We start from the raw sequence: 14,648 nt of genomic DNA, 5'->3' as shown, positions 1-14,648 counted from the left end.
TACTGCTATCTTTGGAGAATACCTGTTTCAGGTAAGCAACTTCACTTTCTAAGAGATTAAGTATGATGTGAAGTCCTCACTGATGGAATCCTTACCAACAGATTGAAGTTTAAAAAAGGAAGATGAATCAGAGTACCAACAGGCCTTTTTAAAACATTTTTTATTGAAGACATCATGAAAGAAAGATAATGGGCCCTAAATGGATAGAATTGGATTTTACTTCTCAAAGAGCTTCCTCAAGCAGACTGACCAAACCTACTGTCAAGTGGAGTGAGGAGCAGCCTAATGGTTAGTGCAGCGGACTTTGATCCTGGCGACCTGGGTTCCTTTTTCCACAGTAGCTCCTTGTGACCCTGGGCAACCTACCATTGCCAAAGGTATAAAAACTTAGATTCTGAGCAATTTATGGACAGAGAAAGCACCTGTATATAAGATGTACAGAGCTGCGTATGTCTAGTAGCGCTATACAAATGATTAGTAGTAATAGTAGTAAGTCAGGAATCCTTTTCCAAACAGTAATGTAAATTGAATGTGTGGACTGACGTACATGTCATAGGTATGCAGGTTCTCGTAGGCTTTCTGATGTGCCAACAACATAGCCTTGGATCTGATATAACCCTCTGACATTTTACTCCAGGGTGAAGCCCATTTGCTGTAAGTTTTTTGACCATGGCAGTTCAAAGTTTTGCGGGTTAAATACACAAAAGCTATGTGGATCTTCTAAGTGCTTTTGTCTTCTTCAGAAACAAGGCAAAAGCTGTTATACAATTCAATGTATGTGAAGCATGTGGCTCGGCAAAAAATCTTAGAAGTATGATTGTAAAGGTGTAAACACCATCTTAGTCAGATACTTAGGATGAGTGCACAGAGCCACCCTATTCGAAATACTTCATGTAGGACAGATTAATCACTAAAACTAGAGTTTGCCGAATGTAATGCCAAAGCTATCAAACACAAGTCAGGTTCTTCAGCTCTGCATGCCAAAGCTATCAAACACAAAACCTTCAAAGGTCAGGTTCTTCAGCTCAGAGGAGGACCAGCATTCCAAGGGAGTTTTCATAGACTGGGGCAGCACCACATTGAGGTTCCAAGACATGGTAAAAGGAAAAGGGTCAAGGATTTGATATACTGCCTGTGCTACAAACAAAACAGTTTATATTTATTATATATAGGTGCTTTCTCTGTCCCTAGTGGTCTCACAATCTAAGTTTTTGTACCTGGAGAAATGGAGGGTTAATTGCCATGGTGGGAGGCTTGATGAGAGGCTTCAATAGAAGCAACCATCCATAAACTCAAACAATTAAAGACTGTAGAGAGATGAGGTTACCTTCTACATTAGAGGTGGGCAAATGTTTGGGCCTAAGAGCCACACTGATAACCATGATTGGGTTGGGAAGCTTGAAGGGCCCTCTCCTTCCTCATTTTCATACCTTGCTCAGCCCATCTCTCCTTCCCTTCTTCAGCCTTTATCTTGTCCTTATTCCCTCCTTTACTCTTACCTTGCTCTCTTTCTCTCCATTTCTCACCTTCCCTCCTTCCACCCTCCCTCTCCCAACATTCTCTCCTCTCTGAACTTTCCTCTTGCCTCTTTCTCCTTCCATATCTAATATTGCTTTCTTTCTGTTTTTCCCCCCTTATCTGTCTCTTTCATCATTATCACCATCTTCTCCTCCTCCCTCTGGCTTTCATTCTTGCCATCACTCCTTTTTCCTTCCTTTCCTTTATTTTGCAGCCAGTAAGACACCAACAGCTTCCTGTACACCAGTTCCACTCTGCAACCTGAAAGTAACATATGTTTGCTTATTTGCTGCAGTTAGATGGTTGCTCTTGCGGAGTGTGGCTGATGCACTCCATTCACTTGGTGGTGTTTGGAAGGTACTCAAAGGTGGTGTGACATGCAGGTAAAAACTGATGTTATCTTGATGTGACTGAGCTGGCACCACCAGTCTCTGCTGTGCTATTGAACTCTAGCCTTATAGAGCTGTCTTTGCTGTTGTGCCAAACTCTCATCTCCTAGAGTCACTGGCAGACATGGTGGGTCAGAACGAAAGGTGAATGAATCAGATCTCTCTTGGGCAATATTTGATGTTGGGTATAAATATAAAAGCCCATAAGAATGGGAGGGAATTTGTCTTTTGTTTCTTTGCAAGGCTTTTATATAGCAGATTGGAAACTTGGATCCTGTTAAACTGTTAAATGTACCCCCCTATACCTCCGGACAGCCCATTCCCATGGGGATTCTATGCATCCGGACAACCCATTCTCATGGAGATGAAGTATGAGTCTCAGAGGACCGCATTTGACACAGAGGTGCAGAGGGGGTGGCAGAAGGCGCAGTTCAAATCTAAGACCCAGGACCTCGGCTTTCTGATTTCTGGGGTCTAGGTGGATCTTTGGCCATCTATTCTCCCGCATAATGTATAGAAGAGTAAAAGATAATTTACTTATGTGAACACTATTTGTGTAAGAATGTTCAAGGAACAGATAGACAATCATAAGATTGAGATACAGACTAGAAAAGGGTAGTGATAGAAATAGTCTTTACTCTCACCAATTGAAACTTCAAGCTGGTACACACATCAGTCAGATTCTCAGTTCAACCAACCGTAGCTCTGCCCTCTGGGTAGCGTTGGGGAAAACTCCAAAAACTACCCAGATTTACATTTCTTATATACTTAACCGCAGATCAGGTGTCCAGCTCCCCCTCCTTTATAATATTTCTTAATAACGGCAATTTCCTGACTTGTAAACATCTTTCCTAATATGGAGAGATCAGTTTTATATCTTGTGATCCTGGATGCCATCTTAACAGCAGCAGACTCCATTTTCTGAACCAAACTTCTTAGAATTTTAGCCATTAATTCCTTGATCTTGACCCTTACACTGCTTTTGACTGTCACACTAAATTCTAATAAGGCTTACCAAGTAGCCCTGCTTCTGCCGGCACTCAGCTACAAGGCCATCATCAGATTTTCAGGCCTAGTCAGTGCTTTTCAGCAGTTTAAGCTATGTAAATCGGTCCACCACTATTCCAGTGGATGGGTCTCAAGCTGAGACACATATTAACAATCCTTAGGGGCTGCATTCTAAGTACCGTGGAGATCTAGGGACAAATAAAAAAGAAGTACTATTTTCTTTTTCCCCTATTCTGTGGAGCAACCAAAGCTCAGGATCAGTGCTGCTGGACTCTGAACAGCTGCTTTTGTGCCTAAAGGTCCGAGGTTAGGAGAAGATTAGTCAGATGTCTGAATAAAGTTTCCTATCTCTGAAAACTTTCAAAAAGTGGGCCAGAGCTTGGGGTCAGAGGCCCTGGACTCACAAGAGAGAATACTGAGACCCAAATGTAGATAAAAGGATTGAAGAGGGAGAGGAACCTGTGCTCTGAAGACAGGCTGTGGTGCTTTTTTTTTTGGTTCTGTGAACTAGAAGAGGAGGAGAGGAGAACATATTGAGTCAGGATCATAGAGAAGAGGAGAAGCCAGGAAGACTAAGAAAAGAGTTGGATTCTTCGTACTAGAATTTCAAGAAGACTGAAAGAAAAAAAAGAGAGATCTGCAGCATTCTGCTCAGCAGTTTTTCATTCTCTATTGTAAAGACTATTTTTGCTGTTTGCCTCATAAAAGCCCTCTATTGTTTATTCAGCCAGTTCAGACTGGATATTGAAGCCCTTGAAAGTGAATGAGAGGATCTGTGGGCTAAGTAGAATGAATATAAGCTATGATGCCTACAAGGAGAAAGTATCAATTTAATACAGAGCCCTGGAGTAGAAGGAATCCTTTCTCTCTCCCTCCCTCCAATCCATCCCACATGAGCCCCTTCACCTGAATAGCCCTTCTGAATGCACAAGTAAGAACTGATAACAGGGAACCCTTACATTAGTGATCTGTATTGGGATGGAGAAGAGAAGGATAGAAAATGGGGAAAATTTTTACAAGATGAGGGAGAGAGGCTATTAAACAAGGGAGATCAGATCTTAGAGTAAGATAATGCAGCCATTTTAGAAATATTCACAAGGTAAGAATGAACAGTATGGCCTTGGAAGTTTCCACATGGAAGAGACAATTTTGTAACTTTCACGTATAAGTGGTGCCACTTATAAAAGTAGCTGCCCCATTTTACAAACCTATACATATAAGTGTTGTCAATTAAGTAGCAAGGCTACAATTTTAATTTGGAGATCAAAATAAACAAGGGATTAGGGAGAATATTCCTTTAATCCCTCATGTAAAGCCCTAGAAGAAACAGGCACTTTTAAAAAATCTGTGCATGACTCCAAGATGGTGTAAAATCTGAAGGGGATATAGATTATTTTTTAATTTAAGACATTTGTATCCCACATTATCCCGAACAAGCTCAGGTTCAATGTGGCTTACACTCAATAAAAACATCAAAAATATGATACAGCTAGATAATTAATTATAACATTTAACATATTAGGAATAATTGTATGTTTGTCATAAAGCTAGGCTAGAGTATTGGTTATGCTGAAACATATAAGAGAGACGGCAACATGAGTCTTTTGATAAGATATATACTTCATAGAAAAGCCTTTAGTAAATTATAGAATCTCAGATAATCTTCTAAGTACCTTAATTACTTGGGTAGAGAAATCCAAAGTTTGGTACTCTGATATGTGAAGCCTATGACAAGGATTAATGTGTAAGAAAGACCTTTGCAGTTTGGATAATGGAGTGTGAGGTATTCTCTAGATGTTTTTACTGTATTATGTGAAGGTAAATCAATTAGTTGTACGTAGGAGGGTGATAAACCATATATGATTTGGTAAACAGTCACACATATTAAGTATATTCTCTTTGTGAAATGTGGAAAATGTTTGCCTCAACAAAGTCCCAGCAAACAAAACTCCTTGATACCTCTGTGTAATGTGTGGATCTCCAAGTATAAACAGCAGCTTTCTAAAATCACTAATTAACTAAGGTTGCACATTAATTGTGGTTAGCACTGTGATTAATTTGTTATTTATCACTTGTGATAAAAAAATATATAATTGCAACAAATAAAATTAATCACTCCTGCTCCCTGCATCCTCCCCCACCGTCTCAGTGCAATCCAGTATCTCTTCCTCTCCTCCCACTTGCAGTTTGGCATCTTGCCCTCTCTTTCAACCACCCCTCCCCCTCACTTGTGGACATACCTTACGACAATGCCTTTTAAAGGGAAAAGGGTCAAGGCAGCAGCAGAGCAGCAGTACATGCATACAGCTTGCTGTGGAGCTTCCCATCTGACTCGTTTCATCCCTTCTAACACAACTTCCTGTTTCTGTAGGGGCAGAACAAGTCAGAAGGGAAGCTCCGGAGCAGGTTGCAAGCAGTGCACATGCATTGTTGCTCTGCTGCTGCACTCCACGGGGGTAGCAAGAGAGATACTGGACAATGGAAGGTATGAAGGCAAGACAGAGGAAGACATGTTGGATCTGGGGAGCGGGGGCTGGAGGAGAGGGGAGGGACAGAAGATAGAGAAAGCTACGTTGGACCCAGAGTGGAGGGGAGGAAGAGAAAGATGCTAGACAAGGGGAGGGAGGGTAAAAGAGAGGAAGAGATGTTGACCTAGGAGAGGGAGGGAGATATTTTGTTAAGAATGTCAGGGGTGGGGAGAAAATTTCAGGGATCTATGCTGGAAGTGGGAAGATGATGGAGGACACCCAGATTTAAGGGGACGTCTTTTTACAAGCTCAAGCTAGCTCCCTCCTCTTGATGCACAATGCTGTACCTAGCCCAAATCATGCCCAAGTCAAAGATGCATCACTAGTTCTCCTTTTCCTCCCCACCCTCACCTCTTTTTTCCCTTTCTCCTCATCTCTTCCTGGCCCTCTTTCTTTCTCATCCTCCTCTATCACCTTCTCCCTGGATTTGGTCCTTTCTGCCCCTTCACTCCTATCCCCTGTACTTTCTTTCTCTCTCTCTCCTCCCCCAAGATTCCTGTCCCCCATTGTCCAGCAAATGTACACATCTCCCTGTGTCACTTTCTTTCCATCTCTACATTCCCTCCTTCCCAGATAGCACCAATACTCTCTATCACACAATTCTCTCTCAGTCCCTTTTCATATAACCTTCCAAACCACAGAGTATGCAATCCTCTTTCATTCCCCCTCACTTTTCCATGCTGACCCCCACTCCTCTCCATCTGTCGATCCCCTCTTTCCCACCCCCACCGTACTAGTTGGCAAAAGGGCAAGATCAGTGCCCCAGACAGTGTCCTCTTACTAAGGCCCCTCCAGTTTGAACTGCCCAGGAGATCACAGCTACTTTATAACATCCTGGGTGGTTCAACCCATGAGGGGCCACCTGAGGTACTGTTCAATTGTCAGTCACTGAGGGGAAATATATATATGTGTGTGTGCACATGGGTGCATGTGTAGAGGAAAGAGTTGTTCTGCAGGGAGTGGGGATTGGCATGGAGTGGGAGACCAGAAAGATGACAAAGATCAGAAGGCAAGGGAGAGAGTCCAATTGCCCTTCCCTCCCTCCCCCCATGGCTAGGGTTACCATATGGCTCCAGAAAAGGAGGACGGATTGAGCCAGCCGGGTTTTACTTCCATTGCTTTCAATGGAAGTAATTGAGCCAGCCGGGTTTTACTTCCATTGCTTTCAATGGAAAGCAATGGAAGTAAAACCCGGCTGGCTCAATCCGTCCTCCTTTTTCTGGAGCCATATGGTAACCCTACCTATGGCACTCTCTCATCCACTCGCCCCTTGATTGCTTGCATCTAATGGGCAGTCCCTGCAACATTTATTGGCTTCCTGTGATTCTGAGAGGAATGACAATTTGTGACAAAGGTCAGATCTTATGGCCCTTTGCCAGGTGACTAGAGGCTTCATACATCCCTAGTTCTTTTCTGAGGCTACATACCAAAACCACCTCACTGTCTTGGGCCAATTAAGGTAAACACTTTGTTGTGGCAGAGGTCTGCAGCCAAAAAGGAAACAAAGTCAAACAGAATTTTGTTACCCCTATATGGCAAACACTGATTCGTGGCTATATAGGACTTACCTAGAGGATGCTTGAGAAGAGCCATCACAAGTAATGGATGATTATGTAGAAAGTAGGTCTTCAGTGGCAGCTTATTCTGAAAAAAAAAAAGCTCTTTATTTAAATATGTTGTTTTCTAAGGCATTACTCAGTTCTGTCTAGATGTGGGGGTTTAGGTTGTGTGTTGTCTCAGGAGCAGTTCTATCATCCCTTTAACAATTGTGACCCACTCTAACTCAGGTTCACTCCCCACATCTAATATCTACATTCAACAAAGCTATAACAATTTAGCTAAGAGGAACTAAGAAGCTTCTTCTGACAGGAAATTAAGCACCTCAGAGAGAGGTGTCAAATAGATGTGAGCTAAATCCAAATTAATTAAATAGTAATCAGCTTTATCAAGGCCCATTTATTATGACATTTAAGTACTTCATAGGCAGAGAACAGCAGGTTTGTGGTGAGATATATCAGGTTCTGATCTGGTGTCTTTACAGGAAAAAACTGAGGCACAGCAAAGACATTCAGTCTAAATAAAAAACTCAACTTTACCATAACAAATGGAGCGGAACTTATGTTTCATACATCAAACAGGCATTTATTTCAACTCAAGAAAAATCATCTAGGCTCCAAAAGAAAGTCACTCAAATATATTCCACAATAAATCACTTTAAGAATATGCTTTAGATCATGAAAAGCATCATTCTTGTAAGCACATCTCAAAGGAGACTAAAGTTTGTTGAGTTTTCTTACAGACTTTTCTTGGACGTATGTCAGTTCTCATGAAGTGACCACCACAGACGTTTGTTGTAACAATCAGTTTTCTTCATATTATTTGACACTTAAGAATTCTGGCTGCTTGTACAGCCTTGCCGAAGTTATTTTTCCATGGTGTGTCCATATACATGATATCCACTACACTCCTGGATCCTACCAGGTGTGTGCTCAATTTACAAGTGCATTAACGTGAGCTCTCCAAGTACCACTTGAGAGACCAGTCTGGCCATTAAAATTCTTACTTAAGTTGAACTGTAGAAAATTAAACTGTAACAACCATACATCATCCTTGATTACTTTATAATCTAAACAATGAGAAGTCAGGCAATAAGGAGATGAACCACCATCTCATACTATCAAGAATCTTGTCAAAATACATAACTGCAAATGAAAGAGAGAGAGAGGGGATGCTGCATGGAAGGGGAGAGGGAGAGAGAGGAAATGCTGGATAGAAGCGGGAGGGAGGGAGGAAATGCTGGATGGAAGGGGTGAGAGAAAGAGGAAATGCTGGATAGAAGGGATAAGAGAGAGAGAAAGTGAAGAGGAAATGCTGGGTGGAAGAGATGAGAGAGAGACAATGCTGAATGGAAGGGGGTGAAAGAGACGGGGAAGAAATGCTAGATGGAAGGGGTGAGAGGGGAAATGCTGCATGGAAGGGGTAAGATGGGGGAATGCTAAATGGAAGGGGTGAGAGGGGGAAATGCTGCATGGAAAGGGTGAGAGAGAGAGGGAGGAAATTCTGGATGAAAAGGGGGTGAGAGAGAGAGAGAGAGAGAGGAGGAGAGAGAGAGAGAGAGAGAGGAGGGAGGTCATTCTGGATGGAGATGGGGGAATGCTAAATGGAAGGGGTGAGAGAGAGGAAATGCTGCATGGAAGGGATGAGAGAGAGGAAATGCTGCATGGAAGGGGTGAGAAAGAAGAAGAGGAAATACTGGATGAAAAAGAGAGAGAGGGAGTGAGAGAGGAAGAGAAGAGATGCTGAAAAGAATGGGGACAGAGGAAGTAGAGTTAGAGTAATACCGGGGAATAAGAGGAAGAGGAATGGGAGGGGTGGGGTGGGGGAATAAGATGGAAAGCTGTAGGAAAACACAGTAAAATGAGGGAAGTTGAAGTCTGTATAGTAAGAATGAATGAGGTGACAAAGTTGACAGGAGCAGAAAAACAAATGCAAGAAAGCTGAACGGAAAAAAGATCAATGTTGGAGATAGATGTAATAAAAAAATATATTAAAGCAACATTTTTGTTTTCCATTTTTGTTTATTAATGTTCAATGCAGGAATATGTCAATTTTTAAAATTTACATTTGCTGTCTTTATATTTTGCTTCATCACTCTTTCTTTGGCGTTGCAGTGTATGTAGAGTCTGGCTTCTTAGAGGTCTAATTTAATTTTTGTCTACATATTTCTATTTTTAGTTTGTTTTTACTTAACTATGGGGTCATATGCTAGGCTGCATAAATATGGCCTTAGTGTGCACTTGCGCAGGTTTTTCTCACATGCTAAGGCATTTTACTGCAGCTGTACAATGGCCATGCACTAATGTTGTCATTAGTGTGTGGCATTAAAAACAATTACTGCATGAGTACTTTGAAGATGGTAAGGGCTCAGGGTAATCCAGTGATAACCAGTTAGCGTTGTTTAGTGCAGGAACGGAATGCCCACTCTCCCCCCCCCCCCCCCCCACCATTTTTAGCTCCTGGATTAGAAGGTGCTAATTTGCAGTTACTACAGGATGCCTGAGTACATCCCGGGGTATACCGTTTTAAGCTGTATTAGGTGCCTGTTAGTGTCTAAGCATCTTAATAAAAGGGCCCCTATACTTGGTGAATGTCTATCTGTGTTCTGTATATGTGAGAGAGGCCTGGTGTTACTATCAACATTGAATGTCTGGGTAGGACTGATTTGAACTAATTGGCTTCTTTAGTTTTCCAATAAGTGTACTGATGATCTAGTGTCCACTATAATGTTTATGGTGTTGTATTTTCCTATGCAGGCCCTTGCTGTATAAACTCCTGGAAGTTAGTGCTATTATGGTATGGTAGCATGGCTCTGTAGGTCCTGCATGACAATTGAATGGCTTTGTATTACTTCACAATATAGCTATACTGGATTTTAGATTTGAATCTAGTTCATGCCTTTCTCAGAAGTAGCTCAAGGTGCGTCAGGTTCAGGTACAGTAGGTATCTTCCTGTCCCTGAAGGGCTTACTGTTTAACGTTATATCTGAGATAATGGAGGGTTAAGTGACTTGCCCAAGATCAAGAGGAGTGGAAGTGGGATTTGAACCTTGACTTCCCTGGTTTTCAACCCGTTGCTCTAACCATTGAGAACAGCTAATACAGATTAACACATATTCCAAAAATGTTTAGTAACTCAACAGTAAACCAAAGGCCAGCAGATCTGAAGCCTGGTCGCCACTGGGAAACCGAACAAAAAACATTGATAGGTGGGGAGAAAGTGATGTCATCATTCGAGGATGGATGTCTAAGAGCTGAGCTTCATTGGAGCAGTTCTTAAATGTGTTGTTTCCCCCTCTTTTGACTTCTGCACTTTGTTACAACCAGTACCGTGAGTGTCTTCTACGAGGATAGCAACGAGGAAACGATTATACTGGAGGAAGATGAAAGACAGCAATCACGATCAGGTAAAGGTGATAAACGTTAAGATGGTGCCGGAGCAGACAGATTCAGATGAAGAGGACATCCCCCTGAGTGTAGCAAATGATGAAGTGATTGCAAAAAGGGACATTGTATGCAGGTTTTGAGATTTTAAAACCGAGATGAAGGCAGTGCAGGTGGATGTCCAAACCATTAACTGAGATGCGGAGAGACGAGCGAAATCAGAAACAGAATGGAGCAGGTTGAAGAGTGCATGGATATGCTACAGGAAAGCATACAGACACTTCAAACTGCAAAACAGCTAGGTTGGAAAGAACGCCAAGATGTTCTGGACTTACTGGAGGATCTTGAAAACAGATCCCGAAGGTGTAACCTGGAGGTTCAAAGGGATACCAGAGATGGCACAGTACTGGGACTGTGCACAAGTGGTAATTAAAATTTATGACTTGTCATGGGCAAGGGAGAATCTGGCACAACTTAGCTCTCTTTCTCTAGGTTTCTCCCCCTCCCTGATACAAGTAACATGGAACAATTCTTAGAAATACGCCAAGGAGCTTTACTATAGTTCTCAAACAAACTACTGCCTTTACTTTTGACAGATATATTCTCCCTGCAGTTTCCAAATAACAAACAGCTTTATGTTTCGCAGATATATTCTTTCTGCAGCTTCCAACACAGCTTCAGCTTTGGCAGATATATTCTCACTGTAGTTTCCAAACTATAAACACAAAGTCCTCAAGCATAAGTCTGTGCAATCCCCCATTCTTCTTCCTCTCAACACAGTTCAAACACAAAGCAAATACAGCCCTGACTTTCACAGCTTAGGCATGTGGACTGAACAGCCAGACCTCACCTCCATTCAAGGGCTTAGGCCTTCCTCAGTTTCCTGGTTCAGCATCCTGTTTGTGAGTCCTCCGTGCCCCGGGTTAGGAAACCAGCTTACTGTTGCTGGCTACCAGCACCCACAACTCCTTAGTCCAGCCTTTACTTAGGGTCCTTTTTGCCCTGGGTTGGGTAGCTTGTTCACTCCTGCTGGCTATCGGTGTCCACAGCTTCTTGGTCCAGCCTTCACTTTAGGGTTCTCTTTGCTCTGGATTGGGTAGCACATTCACTCCTGTTGGCCAGTTGATGTGAGAAAGCTCTTTCCTCTGGTTCCTTCTCTCTCCCAAGGTTCTCCTCCCTCTGCCCTTTAGCTCCCTCCTTTCTACTCAGTTCTCAAATCCATTCCTTTGGGGCTCCTCCTTCCCTTGATTGGCAGACAGGAGTCTAGGGAAACTAGAAGCTTCTCCCTCTAGGTGGCTTCTCTGTTTCCTAGGGAACACTAAGACCCCTGTCAATCCTTGGGATTCCACTTCAGGTTTTCTTTCCCCTCCTGAGCTCTAAATCCTACCTAAGGCTCCTTTACGCAACCCAAATGGGAGAAGTGAAATGGATGTGCTGACTGCTCCTCTCAACACCACACTTCCTACTGCAAACAAATGAAAGGAATACACCTGGTTCAGACAGGAGTTTAGGTCGACACAGAGATTCAGCTCCCAGAGACATTATAGCGTGCTTTCATGACTTTACAGTGGAGGAAGAAGCCTTGAAAAAAGCCCGTTGCTCATAAGAAGCTTATATGGGACAATTACAAACTTGCTATTTTCCAGGATTTAGCGAGAACACCACTATAAAAGTGCTATCTCCAATCAGAAAATCATCACTACAGATAGCTGTTTCCATTTGGATTATTAATAACTGCGGCTGGTCAATCTAAAAGGGTGCAAACATATGCGGAGGCATGGAAGGCTTTGGAAGAGCTTGGCTTCAATAATCTGCACACACACCACAGAAGTTCCAAGTCTTCTCCAGATAAGCCACTGAGTAATAAGTAGCAGAAAGTGCCTGGAACACATTTTAAATCACAGCAGCGATTAGTGCAAATGGACAAGTGAATATCTTAAAGAGTGGTGATATAGTTTTATTCATTTGCTGACTCTCGCTAATGTATGACAGGAAATACTTTTGTACTGTGATATTCCTTTGTGTTTTATAGGGGAGAATTGTGGGAGGTTGGAAAAAGTAATATTTTTTGTGTCTGTATAGGGGATAGGAGGGAGGGGGAGGAATGAAAATTAAGTCCTGCCTCTCAGTGGTGAGGATTTTCCTCCAGGGATTTGGCGTATAGAAGGGGTAATGTTTGGAGATTGGGGGAGGGGTAGGAGAAATGAGGAAAGGGGATGCATTGTTCATGTGGGAAGTGGGAGGGGGCAGCTCGGGGGGAGAGTGCGAGATGGGAAGGCAGTGTTTAATATTGGCAAAAATATTAGGGTGGGCAGTTGGAATGTTAACAAGTTAAATGATGCTGGTAAACGTAGTATTGTGCTTAATGAGTTGAAACGTTTGAAACGGGACATAGTGTTATCACAAGAGACACATATTATGAACAAGGGATCAGCATCTCTTATATAATAAGAATGTTGAGGTTTATGAGTCACATGGTCTGGCAGGATATGGTTGATCTGGAGGTTTAGCGATTCATATTCACTCATGATGCTCTTTCTTACTCGAACACAACCAAAAAGAAGGGGATGGACCAGTGGTTCCAACGAAGGATATTTATTAAAAGATACAGTAAAATGACAAAGACTTGATGCAGTCTGCACTTTGGTGCAAAGTGAGGTGCAAGCAAAGCGCAAGATATGCCTTGTTCATGATGAAACAATAGGACACCAAGTTTAAAAGAACTAAAAGCCACGGTATGACCCAAACCAAGCCTCCACTTGAAAAGATGTGGAAGATGCCAAGCCTCATAGTGACCCAAAACAAGACTCCATCTGAAAAGATGTGGAAAAAAGTAATATCAAGCCTCATTGTGACCCTAACCAAACCTCCATCTGAAAAAATGTGGGAAAAAACAGCACAAATAATGGAACAAACAAAAAAAAATGACTGTGGGTTCCCGGGATACTTTTAAGGAGCAAACACAAGGGATGGTAGTTCGGTTCAGACAGCGTGGGTATCCTCCCAAAATTATTTATAAAGCGGCAAAACGAGCGTTTAATGCCCAGCGAGAGTGGTTGACCATTTCTGGAAAACCGCGTGATACCCCAAAGATTAACATGTGTGCTGCCATATACTGTGGAAAGTATGGCGGTGGAATGCTTAGTGAAACGTTTATGGCCAATTTATCTGTCCATGAACATTTTCAACAGCCACCCTGTTTTACATACACTCGTGGGAAAAATGTGGGAGAAATAATATCCCATTATAAAGTTTTGGCAGAGATGCAGAGATTGGATACAATGGGAGGTCACAGGGATTGTGGGGCATGTGTGTATTGCAGACATGCATTGCAGATTTCTCAAGTAGATATACCCCACTCCGGTGGGCGGATGATGTATTAGTTGTGGTCACGAACAGATTGTAATACCAGTCAGTGTGTTTATGGTATTTGTTGCCCGTGTGGGCTGTGGTACTTAGGGCACACCATTCGGAAAGTTAAGAATAGAATTGCACACACTCTTAGCAATATAAGTTTATTAAAACAAGAAGCACATGCATTCCAGGATTTAAAATTTGTGGTGTTATGCCAATGTTATAATAATAGGGGGGTGGGGGTGGGGGTGGAATATCCCTTTAATGCTCTTACTACATAAAGAGAAACGCATGATATTTGCATGGACACCATTGCTCCCCTTGGATTGAATAGGGAGGTAGAGTGGCTGAATGTGTGAGTAGGCAGGAGTTATAGTGTTTTTAAAACCGCTGAAAATTGAAGTACTCCATACGCATGCGCTGGCGTTTTTGCTGGGTCGTGGATGCATGGAAGTGCTATGAGTTCCTGTCCGCCTGATAGCCACGAATTGGATGGAATCATCAACTGTAAGTTGGGAAATGTTATGTATATGAATAGATTGAGTGTAAGAGTAGCAGATACATACATATTATGATGGTTATTGTGTTGTAGGAACCCAACCCCTGATAACGCTCACATAGCGAAACACAGGCTGTGTAGGGTAATGGATACTGTGTGCGACTAAGGGTGGTATTGTGAAGACCAGCCTTGAGGATCCAGATGTAGTATTAGAAACTGCTAAACGACAGTGAAGCCTGCTGGTTGTGGAAAGTTAAATATGGAGTGGAGGAAAATATTCTGGAAACGATAACGAGTTGAGGGATTGATAATATGGACAATATGGATAATCAACAAATTGTTTAAAAGGCCAGTCGTTGAAGGAGCTGGTCATTAAGAACAGTGACGACAGCGTGGTTGTCAAGATGAAAAC

The 14,648-nt window shown here is 42.4% G+C and overlaps 1 protein-coding gene across 1 annotated transcript in view; it reads right to left on the bottom strand.

Moving 5' to 3' along the window:
- Positions 1-14,648, bottom strand: part of FANCC (FA complementation group C) — a 413,110-nt gene that overhangs the window by 64,148 nt on the left and 334,314 nt on the right. The window contains 1 exon segment of the mRNA XM_030193652.1: positions 7,012-7,087. Within this exon segment, the coding sequence (XP_030049512.1) occupies positions 7,012-7,087 (76 nt within the window).

Source organism: Microcaecilia unicolor, chromosome 2 (assembly GCF_901765095.1).
Source record: "Microcaecilia unicolor chromosome 2, aMicUni1.1, whole genome shotgun sequence".
In the NCBI taxonomy this organism is placed as follows: domain Eukaryota; kingdom Metazoa; phylum Chordata; class Amphibia; order Gymnophiona; family Siphonopidae; genus Microcaecilia; species Microcaecilia unicolor.
Note: the sequence above shows the minus strand (reverse complement) of the source record. Positions and strands in the feature narration are given on the sequence as shown.